Raw genomic sequence first — 15,625 nt, 5'->3', positions numbered from 1 at the left:
TGGTACCGAGCATGATTTTAATGGTTACTTCAATAAAGACAAAAGGGTCGAATGTTCATGCTCCTCCATCTCTGTTAATTGTCCTACTTTTTTAATCAATCCCAGTTTTAAAAAATTATTTAATTTTATTAAAAAAATAGAAAAAAATTAATGAAATATTAGTCATACTCCTCAACCACAAGTCCTGTGACGGTGATGAGATGCCAATGGTTATCTCTTCGGGAGTTGGAAAGGTTGAGAAGACGGAGAAGTCCAGTCAGAATTCCGTATGCAAAGAGAAACAGGTTCCAGTTGCGAAGAGATTGAGTGCTCGATGCAATTGAATGCTTCTCGAATCAAGATTCTCCAAGCCCAGATTGATTTGGGTGATTCCATTATGGACAACGCATCGCCGAAATTATTGAGTGATTCATTGCATGTCACGGATGTTGCAAGTATGAATCATCGATCAACATCGCTCGACGCCGATGTACGGTTGATCCCTCCGCAAAACAACATGCCGTGGTTGGGCATTCATAGACTCCTTGACAAGCTCCCAATTAATCGATTACTTAATCGAGTTCAAATTAAGGAGAAAGAGGCATTGTTGGATGACGACAGAGGTGATGGATCCAACCTCCTATTCGTCATGGACTTTTGATAATTCTCCACTTGATTATATTTCAACTAAATGGAAAAGCAGTGAATGAATGGAGAGGATGCATCATTAGGTCATTAGGGGACTTGCTTAAGTCAAATGGATATTTATATGTTGAGTCCAAATCAACATAGCACATCAATTGGGATTGTTGTGGCTATGGTTACCTACATCAATGCAATTCTAGCACATTTTGTGAAGTCTCTGGAGCGCGATGGTCTTGCTAAGCTGCTTGACGAGAAGATCATAGACGTTCGTCACGCTTCGTGGTTTCCACCTTGAGGACAAAGTGGATTTTAACCATGGGGAAGTTGATACGAGTATATCACTAGGAATATCCCCACACATCTTTAATTTAATTTAGTATTGATTTAGCATATGTTTCCCATATATTATTAGAATCTTTATTTTCTTGTTCAGTAAGTTAGGGCTAGTCTTATAAATATGAGTCATTGTATTATTCTCAATCATTGAAGAAATACAATTATCTTATTTTATTTTCATGTTTTGTTTCAATTGTGCACTGTTCTTGGTTTGATCTGTAGAAATCATGGAATAAATATGTCCGGTCAATGGATTTTGACCAAATAATAAATGTGACGAGACATCTAATTTTTTGAAATTAAATGATATAACGTCGATCTACATTTTAAGTAGATAAATGTAGTATATTCATTTTCTCAAATCCGATTTCCGGTGAGTGAGAAATAGTGGATTAAAGTTGGGCATAATTAGTTTTTAATTAAAGCTTGGAGTTTGAGCTTAGGGAATAATTAACTAGGGTTAATTATCCCACATATGAGAAGTGACACATCTTTTAATGTGCTTAAATTAAGGGACTTTATGTTACTTAATAATTATAGTGGACCAAGATGGGTGAAAGAGCCCACACGCGCCGCCCGCCCGAGCCCGTGCTCGGTCTCGATCTTGGCAATTGGTCTTGATCTATCACACAACCAACTTTTTGGCAAGTTACCAACAAGTTTGGCAGAAATACACACTCTTGGTGTTGTTGATTTGTCGAACAACAATTTGTCTGGAAAAATTCCAATAGGCACTCAACTTCAAAGCTTCAATGCTTCAGCTTATGCCGGGAACGATGGACTATGTGGCGACCCTTTGGCAAAGTGCGCCGAAGATAGCTTGAGGCCATCCCCCACTAATCCTGGGCAATACCAGTAGATTCTCATTTATTCAAGAAGTTGGCATATCAATGGCCTTTGGTTTCATCTTTGGATTTTGGGGTGTTGTTGGTTCATTCGTACTGAAGAAATCATGGAGAATTGCATTCCTCAACTTGTTGGATTCTGTTGGAGATTGGTTTTACGTTAGGATTGCTTTGTTTGTATCCAAATGGATACCAAGGTGATACACAATGATACATGTAATTTTAACTACATATAGTTAGTCTACTTACTTTCACTCTTGTCTTCTTAGTCTTTTTACTTTTGTTTGTAAACCTTATATTGGTATGTATTTCATTCTCCTAGAAATGTATGTGTGTGTTTCTATTGAAAGTTACTGAATCTAATCACCACTGTCTGCCCAAAGCCTGCCTATTTTCAAAGAAACATAACAAGTTAATATAATGCACTTTACTATTGAAACGACATAGTTTTGTTCCTAAAAGATGGATTACCTCAAGGCCGAAACATATGACAGGATGCAACACTTGTCCGTACAATCGAAACTCAAGGAAATAACACAACTTTCTGTCTTCTCATATTCACATAAACAACAATCTTCTTTCTTCTCTCTCTCTCTCTCTCTTGAATCCACAATGCCAAGCAAGCTCAAGAAGGCCATTGCTGCCGTGAAAGACCGAACAAGCATCAGCCTCGCCAAGGTCTCGAGCAAGGACTCCTCCAGTCTCGAGGTAGCCGTGCTGAAGGCCACGAGCCATGATGATGTCCCCGTCGACGAAAAATACGTCTATGAGGTCCTCCGGCTCGTGTCCTCCAGCAAGATCCACGCGGAGGCCTGCGCACAGGCCATCGGAAAGCGCATTGGCCGCACGCGCAACTGGATCGTCGCCCTGAAGTCCCTGATGCTCGTCCTCAGGATCTTCCAGGACGGCGACCCCTACTTCCCGCGTGAGGTCCTCCACGCGATGAAGCGTGGGGCCAAGATCCTCAACCTCTCGAGCTTCCGCGACGAGTCCAACTCGAGCCCGTGGGACTTCACCTCCTTCGTCCGCGCCTTCGCCCTCTACCTCGACGAGCGCCTCGAGTGCTACCTCACGGGGAACCTCCAGCGCCGCAAGGCGCTGGAGGGGTCCGAAGGCGCCTCCTCTGTCTTCCAGCGGAGCCGGAGCAAGATCATCACCGCCACCGAGCCCATCCAGGACATGAAGCCAACGATGCTCCTCGACAAGTTGTCGTACTGGCAACGCCTTCTCGATCGGGCCATCGTCATGCGGCCGACTGGGTCCGCGAAAGCGAACCGGCTCGTCCACGTCGCGATCTACGCTGTGCTCAAGGAAAGCTTCGATCTTTACAGAGATATATCTGAAGGGCTTACCCACATTCTTGATAGCTTCTTCCATATGCAATACCAAAATTGTGTCATTGCATTTCAAACTTGCATCAAAGCTGTGAAGCAATCTGATGAAGTCTCTGCTTTCTTCAACCTCTGCAAAAGCTCAGGCATCGGAAGAATCTCCGAATATCCAACCGTGCAAACGATATCCGAAGAATTGATAGAATCTCTTCAAGAATTCTTGAAAGATCAATCATCCTTAGTCAGCAAGCCGGCGGCGACGAGCCAGATCGCTGCCCCGACGCCGGTGGCAGTGAAACAGGCAGCTGCCCTGGCGCCGGTGCGGACGAGGTCCGTCGCTCAAAAGAGCCACCGCGCGCAGTCGGAGTTCTCGGTTGCGACGGACGACGTCTCTGACGAGGGGTCCGAGGCCGAGTCCCTGGGCGCCCCCTCGTTGGAGGAGCTGATCGAGGCGTCCGGGACGTGGAAGAGCCGCGGCATTTCCATTGATCTCGAGGCTTATTCGACGTTCAAGCCCGAGGACGCGTTCGGGGTGAGCGACACCGGCTCCAGCCGATCGCTGCCGGTATCGGTTAGCGCCGATCTGATGTCGCTCGACGATTGGTCGGTGGAGGACAACGACGAAGACGACGATCTGGAACCCCGGCGGAGGGAGAAATTGGGGACGTTGCTATCGAAAAATTGGGAAACTGTGCTAGCTGAAACAATGCCGACTAGGTCTACGCCAATGCCTCACATAGACATTGACGCAAACACCTTTTCTGCGTTCCCGGAAACCCTGAATGTCGATGGCGGAGGCGAGGAGGATCTGTTCCTGTTTGAGGTGGCAGAGGCGGCGCCGGTTGATCAGAATTTCAATCCTTTTGTAGAGAATTCGACGGAATTGGCGGCGGCGCCGACGTTTACTGCGGAAAATCCGAATGTGGGTTCGGTTGAAAATGATCCTTTTGCTTCTTGGGCTGATTTCTCCGATCAAGGTGCCGGCGGCGGCGGAGATCAGCAGAATTTGAAGGAGCAGCAAGAGCTGTGGCTGCAAAATCAGAACAAGATTTTAGAGAAGAATTGCTCTTAGTGTGAATTCAATGAGATGTAATTATTGTTATACATAGATAGCTAATGAACATAAATTAGATAATTATTGTAAACTATATTTATGAACAAATTGTAAAAGATGGGATTCATTTTAGTATAAAGTCTAAAATTTCATCAATTTTCAGTCTCAATTTTGTTTGTTCGTTTTCAAAAAAAAAAAGAACTTTAGAAAAATTCTAATGGGCAAGTCCAAAATTAGTCTGGTACATGGACACCGGTCACAACAACATGTTATTTTTGACATTTTATAAAATGGTTTGTTCGATTAACGTATGGAATTGGGCTAAAAACGTGGGTTAAATCTGAAAATTCAAAATAGTCATTTGTTACTATTTTTCTATGAAAATATATCCATTGCTCAACCGATGTCATAAATTTTCATCTTGACATGACAAACAAATATCATACATTAATCGAACGAATCTTGTTACTAAACGAGCTAAAATTGGTTGTAGGCAACTATAATATATAAAAGAATTTCAGTGTTCATGTTAGGAAAAAAAAGTAATTTGAGGGTATAAACTGAAATTCATTAAAAATTAGGTAATGTTTTAAATTTTAATTGACAATCTCGCGGGAAAATTCTTCTATCACTCTCTAAATTAACGACCGGTTCAGTTTATCAACGCCTTCTCTCTCTCAAAAATAACTACCGCTTTAATTCAACGACGCCTTCTCTCTCTCTCGTGATACGTGTCGCTGATTTTCCGACGATCCACAAACAAATTTACTTCTCTCTCTACAAAATCCACGCAATCTTCAGCTCCTATATTTTCTCTCTCCACACACATTAATGGCAGACCTTCATTACCTCTGCTGAAGCTAAGAATCTGCGATTCTCGGCATCTGATTCAGCTCACTCCGTAAAAACAGATAATTGCTCGATCGCGTAGCTGAACATCCGATCAATTCCCCCCATTCTCCCTGGATTCTCGATTTAAGGTTGATGAAGCTTGTAATCGGTGTTTGCTGTTCCGATCGTTCGTGCCAAGCAATAGTCGTATGGAAATCCCCTGAAATCGAACTGCATTTCGTTTATTCAGGTAATTTTTTTGTTCCTTTTTAGGTTTTTTCCCCCAATTGATTTTTCAATCCTGTCAATGTGAATATTGTTGAACTTGTGGTGGTAGGAGGAACTTTGAAGGAGGAGCGAGGATTGAGGAATCGTTGTTCGAGTAATGGCGCAAGGGGAAGAGGAGCGCTGCATCTTTCCATTGACGAGTTTGCAGATTGGGTAATTAATTTCTTTTATTGGATTCATTGTGGCTGAATTTAGATTTTGGAAGCTGTTTTTATTGATTTTTCCATGAATGGTATTCTATTTGTGTTGAATGTCAATTTGTGAGTAAATATGGTTTCTGGTCTTATTAAAGAAATACTATGAAGAGAGGAAAAGGTTATGGAAATAGATTAGAGAACTCTGAATATCTAGAAATCATTTTCCTTGTAAAGAATATATGATGGATTCCCGAGGTCTCTCTATTGGAATGTAAAGCTTTTGTAGTTGCCTAAAGCATTATTTAACTTAGTGTGTAGGACGCTAAAGAGGAGAATTTTGTTTATACTAATCTCTAGTGTATAATCTGATATATTCAGCAATGATCATGGCAGCCTATTTCTCAAAATTCCTGATTATTGAATATGCAAATGAGGAAAATCTAACGGTGACTTCCTTTTCTTGGATACATCGTGTGTGTCTGGGCGGGTGGGTGTGCGTTCATCCTAACTCAATGTTCTGAAAGATTTTCTCTAGACATTGCTGTAATCTGTTTAATATAGAGGTTCATATGCTTTGTGCAGGGATTTGCAGTCCTACCTTTCACATCTCCACTTATTTCTAGCTTCTGAGAGTGGGAATTTCTATATCTTGGTGGACAACAGGCCATGGTTGAAAGATCTTGCGCCTCTGCCTACTCATTGGTGGCAATTGATGGTCACTAAGGTTGCTAAAAAGTTTATGTTCCATTATAGTTAACACTATCAAGTTAACTTAAGCTCCGTCAAAAACTGTTTCTCAGAAGTACTTTTCATATTTCTACAGTCCAGGTTGTCCCCATTCGCAAACACAAGGGGCAAGAAGGAAAGAACGACAACTGAAGAACTTCCAGAATCGCAGACTTCTTCCCCACCACCTACCAGAAAATTAAGAGTTCTCCGAGAGTGGTTCCGTGTCATCGATGTTGTGGTTGGATCTAGGAAGGATGCTTTGCTTCCAGTAAAGAAGCTTACAACCTCATTGATTGCAAATGGCTTGATACACAGCACTCTGTATGGGTTCATTGTGTTTGAGGTTATGTGGAGCAATGTTCGTGGAATCAATTATTATAATGATCTTCAGGTTGGTAGTGACCGCAGAGAAAACTTTAGTTACTGCATTTAGAAACCAGGTGCCTGAAATCTGGTTTCTCGTTTCTTGTTCGTCGTTTTCAGACAGATACATCACTTGCAATAGAGGCTAAGATTATGCGAAGATGGGAATTCGACAGTATAGCACAAGCTGTGTGGAGCATAGCCTCATGGTTTCCTGGGACGATGGAAGAACATATTCTGCTGAAGGAGCATTTGGAAGTCACATTAGGTATTTGTCATAGCCAGAACTGCATTCTAGATTCTTGCATCATTTCAATATTATTTTTTAGGTGGCTAAAATGTTCATAGGTATATGGCAAATCCTGTCCAGTTCTCATTGCCTCATTTGTTTTCAATCCTCCATTTCTAACAGAACTACAAAGTTCAAATTTGTATAATACTACTATAAACATGTTTTTTTATTGTCCAAGGCCTTGATCCATTTTCTACTACTTTCTAGCATGTCTAGAATCAGAAGAACAAAACACATGAATGTGATAATGCTTCATAAGTTAATGTTGCAGCACTAAGTTTGAGGTTATTTCAGGAGAGGATTACTATGATGCTGAAGAAAGTTTCCTGACGAATATCGATGAGGATGGGGACGAAACTACTAGTGATGTTACACCTGCAGGAAGTGAAACTCCCTGCTCTCTGGAGCATACTCCTAGTGTGTGTCCAGATACAACTGACATTATTAAGAGAACACACCGTGTGTCTCCTACCCTCAATGAGCCTCCCAGAAGATGGACACTTTTTCGCTCTAGTCACTATGAAGCTGAGCACGCTTCTAGCTCTGGAGAAGCAAACAATGAACCGAATGGAATCTGTTCGAAGACCTCTGATGTAAGTGACAGTGAAGAAAAAATCGAGGTCACAGTCTATTGTGATGTTTTGATTCTATTCAAGTTCAGTGATCCCTATCTCCCTTTCAAGCTAAAGGAAATAATAATGCCAAAACTAAGGCTACTCACTCTACTTGAAGCTGGACTTCCATCGTGGGTCATTTTCCTGCAGTCTTACCCAGGATTTTGCCGGCTCTACCGACCATGGATGTGCCCTCTAGCACGAGGCCTATATGTCCTTATCTCAGTCGTTACTGTCCTCATTGGCTTCTATGACTTATACAAGAATGTACCTCTGCTAAAGGCAACAGTTTCTAGAATGTTCGGACCCCTCTGCGACTGGATAGATGCATGGGAAATGACTTCAAGGATTCAGTATTTAGGAACTATGCTGTTTCTTCATAACTTCCAAAAGGCCATGAAATGGTTCCTCACTGCAACAAGGACCATTCTCTCCTTCCTCTCATTCTGTGTTATGCCATTGGCTCGGCCCTTTGCTGAGGTCTTGGAACTCTTCTTGCCCCTTTGGAATCTGTTCATACCAGTAGCAGAGGATTTCTTCTCAGTGATTTCGGCAGTGGTGGAATCTTCCTTCACGATGATAGGTGACATTTTGGAGATCTTCCTGCTGCCGGTGTGGTACTTGTTCAATGTAGCTTGGAATGTTTGTAAGGACGCATACTTTCATCAATCACTTTAACCTTTTCTACATAACGGCTACACATTCTTGAATCTTTTTTATCTGTTTCTTCTAGCAACAAAATTCGTATACTCTGTAGCATGGATACTTTTTTACGCTCCGTTTAGGCTGCTCTTCGGGTTCTGCCGTATTCTCGCGTCCTCAAGTTTGGTCTTATACACCTTGTTTAGAGATGTGTGGATGTCTACAATGAGCATCTTTAGGGTGACAACGAGTGTTCAGTCAACAGTGAGCACAGCTGAGATTTCAATGTGGCGTTCCCTTTGGAATGACCTTTTCTCTCAGGTAGTTTGCTGCACAACCGAAATCTGCTTAGTTACTAGTGTTTTGCATATTTGATCTGCTTGCAATTTTTGATTTATACATATATGTTATGTTTCTTTTGATCAGATTTTTCGTGCTCTCCGAAGTATTCTCCACGGTTTAGTGGCTTTCCTTGCTGCCTGCAATAGGCATCGGCTCAGGTATGACATAGATGTAATTATATTAGTCGATATAGGGCTGGAAAGGAACCAAGCCTACCCAAACACTAGCAAGCCCGAGCTTAACACATTTGCATTTTACTTAGGCTCCTCCTTGATACATATTTGAGTTTGGTTCAAATCAAAATAGTTAGGCTCGTGCACAGCTCGAGCTGGGTTTGTCATTAATCAAGGTACATAAAATTAGGGTGGAGGGGGATCGAATTTGAGCTTGTGAACAGGGTTGAAAGCATAATATTGGGCCGAACTTCACTTGGTATAAGTTCACAGGCATGCAAACAAACAAGTTCGTGAGCTAACAAAAGGGACTAAGTGATTGAATCTCAATGCATTTTAATTAGTTGAGATCCAAGTAGCTAGCTCCTTTACAGGTTCAATTAGCACATGTAGCACGGAAAGAGTTCAATGCAGAGGGGTGCTTCAGCACCCTCAACCATTTTTTTAAAACTTGAACCTCGTATTTATTATTTTGGGGGAGCAGTTGATTTTAGTATAACATGAAATATTCAAGCAGAAATCCTAACCCAGACTTACAGAATGCAGCACCATTTTTTATCTTTGGACGAAGGCTAGCTCATCGGTCTGACTAAATTTTTTTCAATGCAGTATCTATAATCATGTGCGTGAGTTCATTCAAAGATCTTTAAGAGCCATGAGGAGTGCATGGCCCCAAGAAAAAGTTGGGATTAGTGTAAGTCAAAAGAACTGTTCTCCCCCTTAATGTGCAGAAGAGATATTCAATTTGATTTATGCATCCGCTGGCAGTTTTTGACCCAAGATTCATATGACAGTGCTCCTCCCTGGAAAGAGTCCTTTTATCGAGTGAAGAAGTCCAAGAAGGACATGTAACATCTCAATCAGAGGTAACCACAGAAAGCTATCTTCGGTTGCTAACTGTGGCTGAACTAGCAGTAAATTGTTTTCAGTGGTGCAATTTGTGTAGCATAACTCGTGTCTTCAGAGAGAAAGAGGAGAGGGAGGGAGAAATTTCAGCTTGGCTTGCAGAGACTTAACTAGTACACAAACTTTTATGATTCCATAAACAACTAGGAGTTGTTACATTGAATTTGAAATAGCTGCTCTAACTAGACTCCTATGCACGATAAAATAAGCACAATTTCTACTTTACTTTCGACACTTAAGGCAAGTATATTGTGAAAAGATACAAAAAAGAATGCTCATGGAAAGATGAGTGAGCTCATACTGAAAGTTAACCTGCCATTTTCATCTCCTTTGCCTGTCATCCACTAACCAGTTGTGTTCTGCAGTAGACATAAAGCTTCATCAAAGACGAATACCCGTCCAGAAGAATAATCAGAATAAGGAATGTATGTGCATTGCAGATTATTCATTACTGAGCAAGGTATCATTCTGAACTAGAGAAGCAGTACATATTAGATCATTCAAATATTCTCGCTCTCAACAATACTCTTGTATGAAGGCCGTAAGCATGAGTCATCATTATGCTTCAGAATATATTGATTCAAGCTTTTAGTTTCAATGGAGTGAATATGATAGCTGCATAAGAATTAGGCTCATTTACACTCATATAAGAAAAAGAGAAGCCGTCTTGATCTGATAGATTGTGTTTTACTGATCCTAAACAATCATTCTACTTTATAGTTCAGAGGCAGGTCAGCTTGGAGAAGGAAGGAGAAGACATGGCTTTGGAAATGTCGTTGCTCCATAAATTTTGATACTGATGTTTATTCACTAGTTGAACTGATGAAATAAAAAATGTTCTATCAGGCACACTCCTTATACCTCTTGGAGACTGGGAATGACTTAGGGAAGTTCTTAAAGGATGAAGCGTCGAACATCTCCATAAACCTCTGATCCGAAACTCTTGCTTTGGCTGCTGCAAACCGCTGGTACTCATCGAAAACAGAAGTCAGGCACCATCTCTGTGATTTTCTCAAGCACCCAACGAGGCAACCAGTTCGGTGCTGAATGAAGTGACCACATCCAATAACAAGTTAGTACTTACATCTGCAACTTTGTAGCTACCTAGTTTAGTCTATAGAGAATGTATATATATTACCTTTCCTCGTTTGCAATGAATCAGTAGAGGATGATTCTTGACATCTAACATTAAGAAACAAAAAGCAAATAAAACAGAAGTTATCTTACTGAACTCAAGCATGCTTTTTCTGAAATGGGAATTTGAAAGTTGAAACCAACATACCTATAGCTACCTTCAGTGCTTCGCGAATTTTGTCTTCGGGTATATTCACAAAGGGTTCCTGTTAAGCACAAGTTCGTGTTATAGGTATCAGGAACATGTTCCCCCTAGAATCTCCAGTCGCTAATTAGAGTATAGTTCTATTAATTCTTAGGAAGTCAGTACTCTCTTTTCAAAATATTTGAATCATAGCAACTTACACAATCACAAATCTTTGATGAGCTTCATAACTAAACAGCCATTTTAATTTTTGAGCATTATACAAGAACATTATGATACCAACATTATACTTACTTTACATCCCTCAATCCCAAACTGAAATAACTGAATCCCATTTGCTTTAAGAAACTCCAGGTTGGCGTCGGGGTACGGCTCCGGGCACAAATATCTACACAAAGAAAACACAAATTAGCCTATCTCTCCACACACACACACATTACTTTGATGTGTGATATAAGGAAAGAGTTATAGCCATGTTCAATCATATGCTTATTGCATAAAAATCTTATGAAACTGTACAGTCTTAACTGAAATAACTGAAATAACTGTATTGTAATCAAAATAGCTAAAGAAACACCCAAAATGATTCCTTTATATTTAATCCTTCTTCCCACACAATGACAAAGCATTAAATGCCATTTCCCAAATCTTCAATAATCTAACAACTAATATAAAAAAAATGTCTAAAAAACCTTAATATCCACGTCTATGTTCTCACACACCACACACACTCAAATCAGCACCATATCCTCAGACCTCAGTTTTCAAATTATGGCACACCTCTCTATTTATAGATACACATGTATATATAGAGAAGAGAGGGACTTACATGATAGATCGGAGGTTGAGGGTTTCGAGGAAGGAGAAGTTGCCGGAGTCAGGAAATCCAGACCGGTAAATCCCGCACTCCACCATTGCGAAATTGAGCGGCGGCGTGAATACCGCGCCGCCAGCCTCCACGTAGCTCTCGCCCCGGAACGACACCCTCAGCTGCCGCGGCACCGCCGCTTCTGCAGCTCTGCACTGATTTCTATTGCTGCCGTTTTCGGCGTTGAACTTCATCATCATTTTTATTTTCTGATTTAATTTAACACAAAAAAATCAAGTGCTGCAACAACGATCTCTCGCTTTCCTGCTTTTTTTAGTTGATTCAGATGAAAAGGAGTGTTGAAGAAATGCCTTTTTGTTGATGATTTTTAGTTGGCGGGTTTATTTATTTATAGGCGATGTTTGGGGCATGTAATTTTGACTACCACAAGCAAATGGTAGTATATGCGTGCACTCACATCCATTTATTCCAATTTATCTATTTCTCTATTTAATAATACTCCCTCCGTCCGCGAGCCATTTCCGGTCATTAGGAGCAGACGTAGAATTTTGTTTCGGTATAGGATATTATATAAAATATCGAGAATTCGACGATATTATATGGATAAATAAAATAGCAATTTGGTAGGGCTTCGGCCTATTATATTGTTGGGTTCATGTGTGTCCGCCCGTTCTCCGTCCCTTCTAACGTGGATTGTGATGAATTTCTCTGAGTCTGACTACACTGTTAGTGAAATGAGAGTCTCAATTACTAATTTTAAAATGATTAACTAAATACGAAAATTGGACGAGCCAAATTGATAAAAATGAATTCTTAGTTTATGGACTGAGTAAATATTTTATATTTCATTAGAAAGAAAATGTGGTTTTGACTTTATATTGCATTTAGGTTTTGAAATAAGTAAGTACGCAGGATGTATAGTCAACTAAATTGTGTTATTTTTTCTATTCAAAAGAAAAAAATTCTTTTATAATAAAGATTATTAGGTCGACTTTTCGTGTTCATCGGGATGCTAACCATCTAGTTGATTATGTGAGTATTGTTTAATTAATTGTGCATATAGTAAATAATTTCTCGAGCTAAATGAAATTTTATTGCGGGAATATAGAAATCAAATATTGTTATAATGTTATTTAAAATAGATAAACAAAGTGCTAGTATAAATTTGAAGTTTTCAACTTGAAAACTTTAGTTTTTTTTTTAAGATTTCAGGATTTGAACTATAGTGTACGGTAGCATAATCTAAAGTAGTAGAATCTTGTCAATTCAACTATTTGACTTTACTATCTCTAATTAACTTGTTCCATACGAAAATACATGAAAACAATTATTTTCATACATGAATTTAAAATCGTGAATACTGAAAATATTGGAACCAATAATTGACCATTAATTATAGAGTGTATTATAATTATATACGTACATATACACACACATGCAATTGGTAGAAGACAAAGCATGAAAATGAGGGAAAGGCAATCCTTTTCTACTTAACTTTTTGTTGTAAGAAGTATATTCGCTTACATCTTTTTTGACAAATAAAAATCGGTGGATATTCCTTGAATCAATAAATAAAAGAATAAAATAAAAAGTGAAAGAGGAAATATACTTTAAATTAAAATCATAAAAACAGTTTTACAAGTATACTAGATTTTTTTATAATTGATTTTGTCCAAAGCTAATGTTTCTATTTGTAGCAATAATTGTATGTATTAAAAACCTTACGTTTGCAACTCTAGCACTGCTCTGTATATTATATTAACAAGTTACAATAAATGATGTGTGGTTTGGAAAATGTTAAAAAGTTGAACTATAAATATAAAATTTTATTCAACACCTTCCTAAAATGGCTGGAACAAATTATGTTGACAGAGTCAATATTTTAATAGATGCACCTTTAATTATTTTTGTTTTATTTTCGGTAGAAAGAGCATAATAGTAATATTCCGACGAATATGCTACTTTATATTATGAGTGTGCTGATTTGGAGAGCTGCGTGCCACGTTTTTATAATTTGTCCTTTGTTGGGACCTTTGGCGTATATCTTGAATGTTCAAATTAGTTCTAATTGTGCAACTTCGGGTCCAGAAAACAGAACTCGTAGGATCTTACATAATAAAAGAGATTGTCTACAGCATCGAAGGCATAAGAGCTCTCTCACAGTGGGATCGACAACAGCTCTAAAGACTGAATTTAATAGAGTTTTTTCTATCTTCGGATCATCCACAAATATACATAGATATGTAATCGTTGTGATACGTCTCTCTTCAATATATTTATCATTAATAATATATAGTAGTATAGATTTTTTGCAAATATAAATAAGTGGACATGTTATAAGAAGATGGAAAGTTCTCAAATTAAACCTTTTTTAATTCTATTTCTATTTGATATATTTTTGTAAAACAATTATTTGAAAATCAAATCATACACCAGTTCTAATTACCATAATTAATGTAAATAATTAAAAAAACACTTCAAACAAATAAATACTTACTAGTTTTGAATGCATCCAAACACTAAATTTTATGCATTGAACCAACCATGCAAAAACTATTGTAATTAAATATATTTGCACTTTAAAATTAGTTTAAATTACTGTATAAATGGAAGACTGCATGAAACAATCCACATTAAATTTAACTAATCAAAATTATAATCAATATAAATAATCAAAAAGGATTTTAAATGACATAAAATGGAAACATGCATGATCCATGAAACACCCCCACACTAAATTTAAGTAATTTTCTTAATGAAGTTGGAGCATGCAAAACCACAATAAAAATTTAGTAGTTTAGCAAACTACCGGAGTTGCTATTATCAACTATCAAGTGTTAGCTGAATTAATTAGTCGCGCAATGTCACTTAATTATTTGAATAAATAAATATGAGAACAAAGTTACACCATAAAAATAAACTACATATGTAAAAATCATTTTCCATAATTAGTACTTTCCATCGCTTTTAGTTTTAGGTGTTCTAGAAATGTTTTGTCTTTCGAATTCGATCACTATTTATATTTAACTTTTAAGTGATAATTCTTTTGACTATTTATGTGTTGAACAAAACTTGTACTATAAATTCACTTCTTTATGATGTGGCGATTTCAACATTGTACATTAAACCTTATAACTTTTAAGAGAAGTTAATCCTTACAACAAACTGCAAAAACTAGACATTCAGAGTAAACAAAATATTCGTAATCAAAATAATCGAAGAAAACCAAATCAAAAATAATTTGATTCGAATTTATTTAAGTTTCTAGATTAGATCATAGTACTTCTTTTTCTTCAAATTCGGATTTTTGAATTGGATTTTTTAATCAGAATTGTATTTAATATACGTACAATTTTAATTAAATGTTAGAGTAAAGGTCAAAATTGGTCCTGAACATATAGCCATTTTACGATTTTGGTCCTAAACATTATCTTTTGGATTTTTTGGTCCTGCACATATGGACATTTGATCATTTTGGTCCTCCGTCAATATTTCCGTTAAAAACTAACGGTCAACATTATCTTTTGGATTTTTTGGTCCTGCACATATGGACATTTGATCATTTTGGTCCTGCACATATGGAATTTTGATCATTTTGGTCCTCCGTCAACATTTTCGTTAAAAACTAACCGTCAACGGCCGATTTTTGACTAAAACAATGGGTTGGGTCGGGTCGTGTTTAGGTCGGGTTTGGGTTACACGTTAAGAAAAAAATAATATTTTCTTAAAATCTAAGCATAATATTTTCGTTAAAATCTAAGGATAATATTCTTAAAAAATTAATTAATATTTTTTAATTAATAAAATTAAAGTATAGTATTTTTTAATTAATTTTTTCATGAATTTGAAGAAAATATTATGCTTAGATTTTATTAAAAATAATTTTTTAATTATTTAATTTTATTATATAGATTTAATATTAATATACTTTAATTTTATTATTTTGATTAAAAAATGATTATTTTAATTTGGTAATTTTTTATTTTATTGTGTAATATCATGTTTAAATC

General features: G+C 37.8%; 3 protein-coding genes across 3 annotated transcripts; 2 read left to right on the top strand and 1 right to left on the bottom strand.

Moving 5' to 3' along the window:
- The first annotated feature begins 2,184 nt into the window (after positions 1-2,184).
- On the top strand, positions 2,185-4,228 carry LOC121758001 (clathrin coat assembly protein AP180-like). The gene has a single exon (XM_042153445.1). The coding sequence runs from the start codon at positions 2,268-2,270 to the stop codon at positions 4,206-4,208; it is 1,941 nt and encodes a 646-aa protein (XP_042009379.1). The 5' UTR covers positions 2,185-2,267; the 3' UTR covers positions 4,209-4,228.
- Positions 4,229-4,964: 736 nt separating this feature from the next.
- LOC121758410 lies at positions 4,965-9,617 on the top strand. The gene is made up of 10 exons (XM_042153818.1): positions 4,965-5,271; positions 5,359-5,462; positions 6,029-6,170; positions 6,270-6,566; positions 6,659-6,806; positions 7,125-8,090; positions 8,178-8,407; positions 8,513-8,586; positions 9,211-9,295; positions 9,396-9,617. The coding sequence occupies exons 2-10, from the start codon at positions 5,407-5,409 to the stop codon at positions 9,615-9,617; spliced, it is 2,220 nt and encodes a 739-aa protein (XP_042009752.1). The 5' UTR covers positions 4,965-5,271; positions 5,359-5,406.
- A 1-nt stretch (position 9,618) lies between these two features.
- LOC121758411 (probable tyrosine-protein phosphatase DSP4) lies at positions 9,619-12,040 on the bottom strand. The gene is made up of 6 exons (XM_042153819.1): positions 11,616-12,040; positions 11,081-11,174; positions 10,790-10,847; positions 10,646-10,689; positions 10,369-10,550; positions 9,619-9,866 (listed from the first exon to the last, which is right to left on the bottom strand). Exons 1-6 carry the CDS (start codon positions 11,852-11,854, stop codon positions 9,845-9,847), a joined length of 639 nt encoding a protein of 212 aa, XP_042009753.1. The 5' UTR covers positions 11,855-12,040; the 3' UTR covers positions 9,619-9,844.
- Between the last annotated feature and the right edge of the window lie 3,585 nt (positions 12,041-15,625).

Source organism: Salvia splendens, chromosome 12, assembly GCF_004379255.2.
Source record: "Salvia splendens isolate huo1 chromosome 12, SspV2, whole genome shotgun sequence".
NCBI lineage: Eukaryota > Viridiplantae > Streptophyta > Magnoliopsida > Lamiales > Lamiaceae > Salvia > Salvia splendens.
This window is presented reverse-complemented; position numbering and strand designations above follow the sequence as displayed.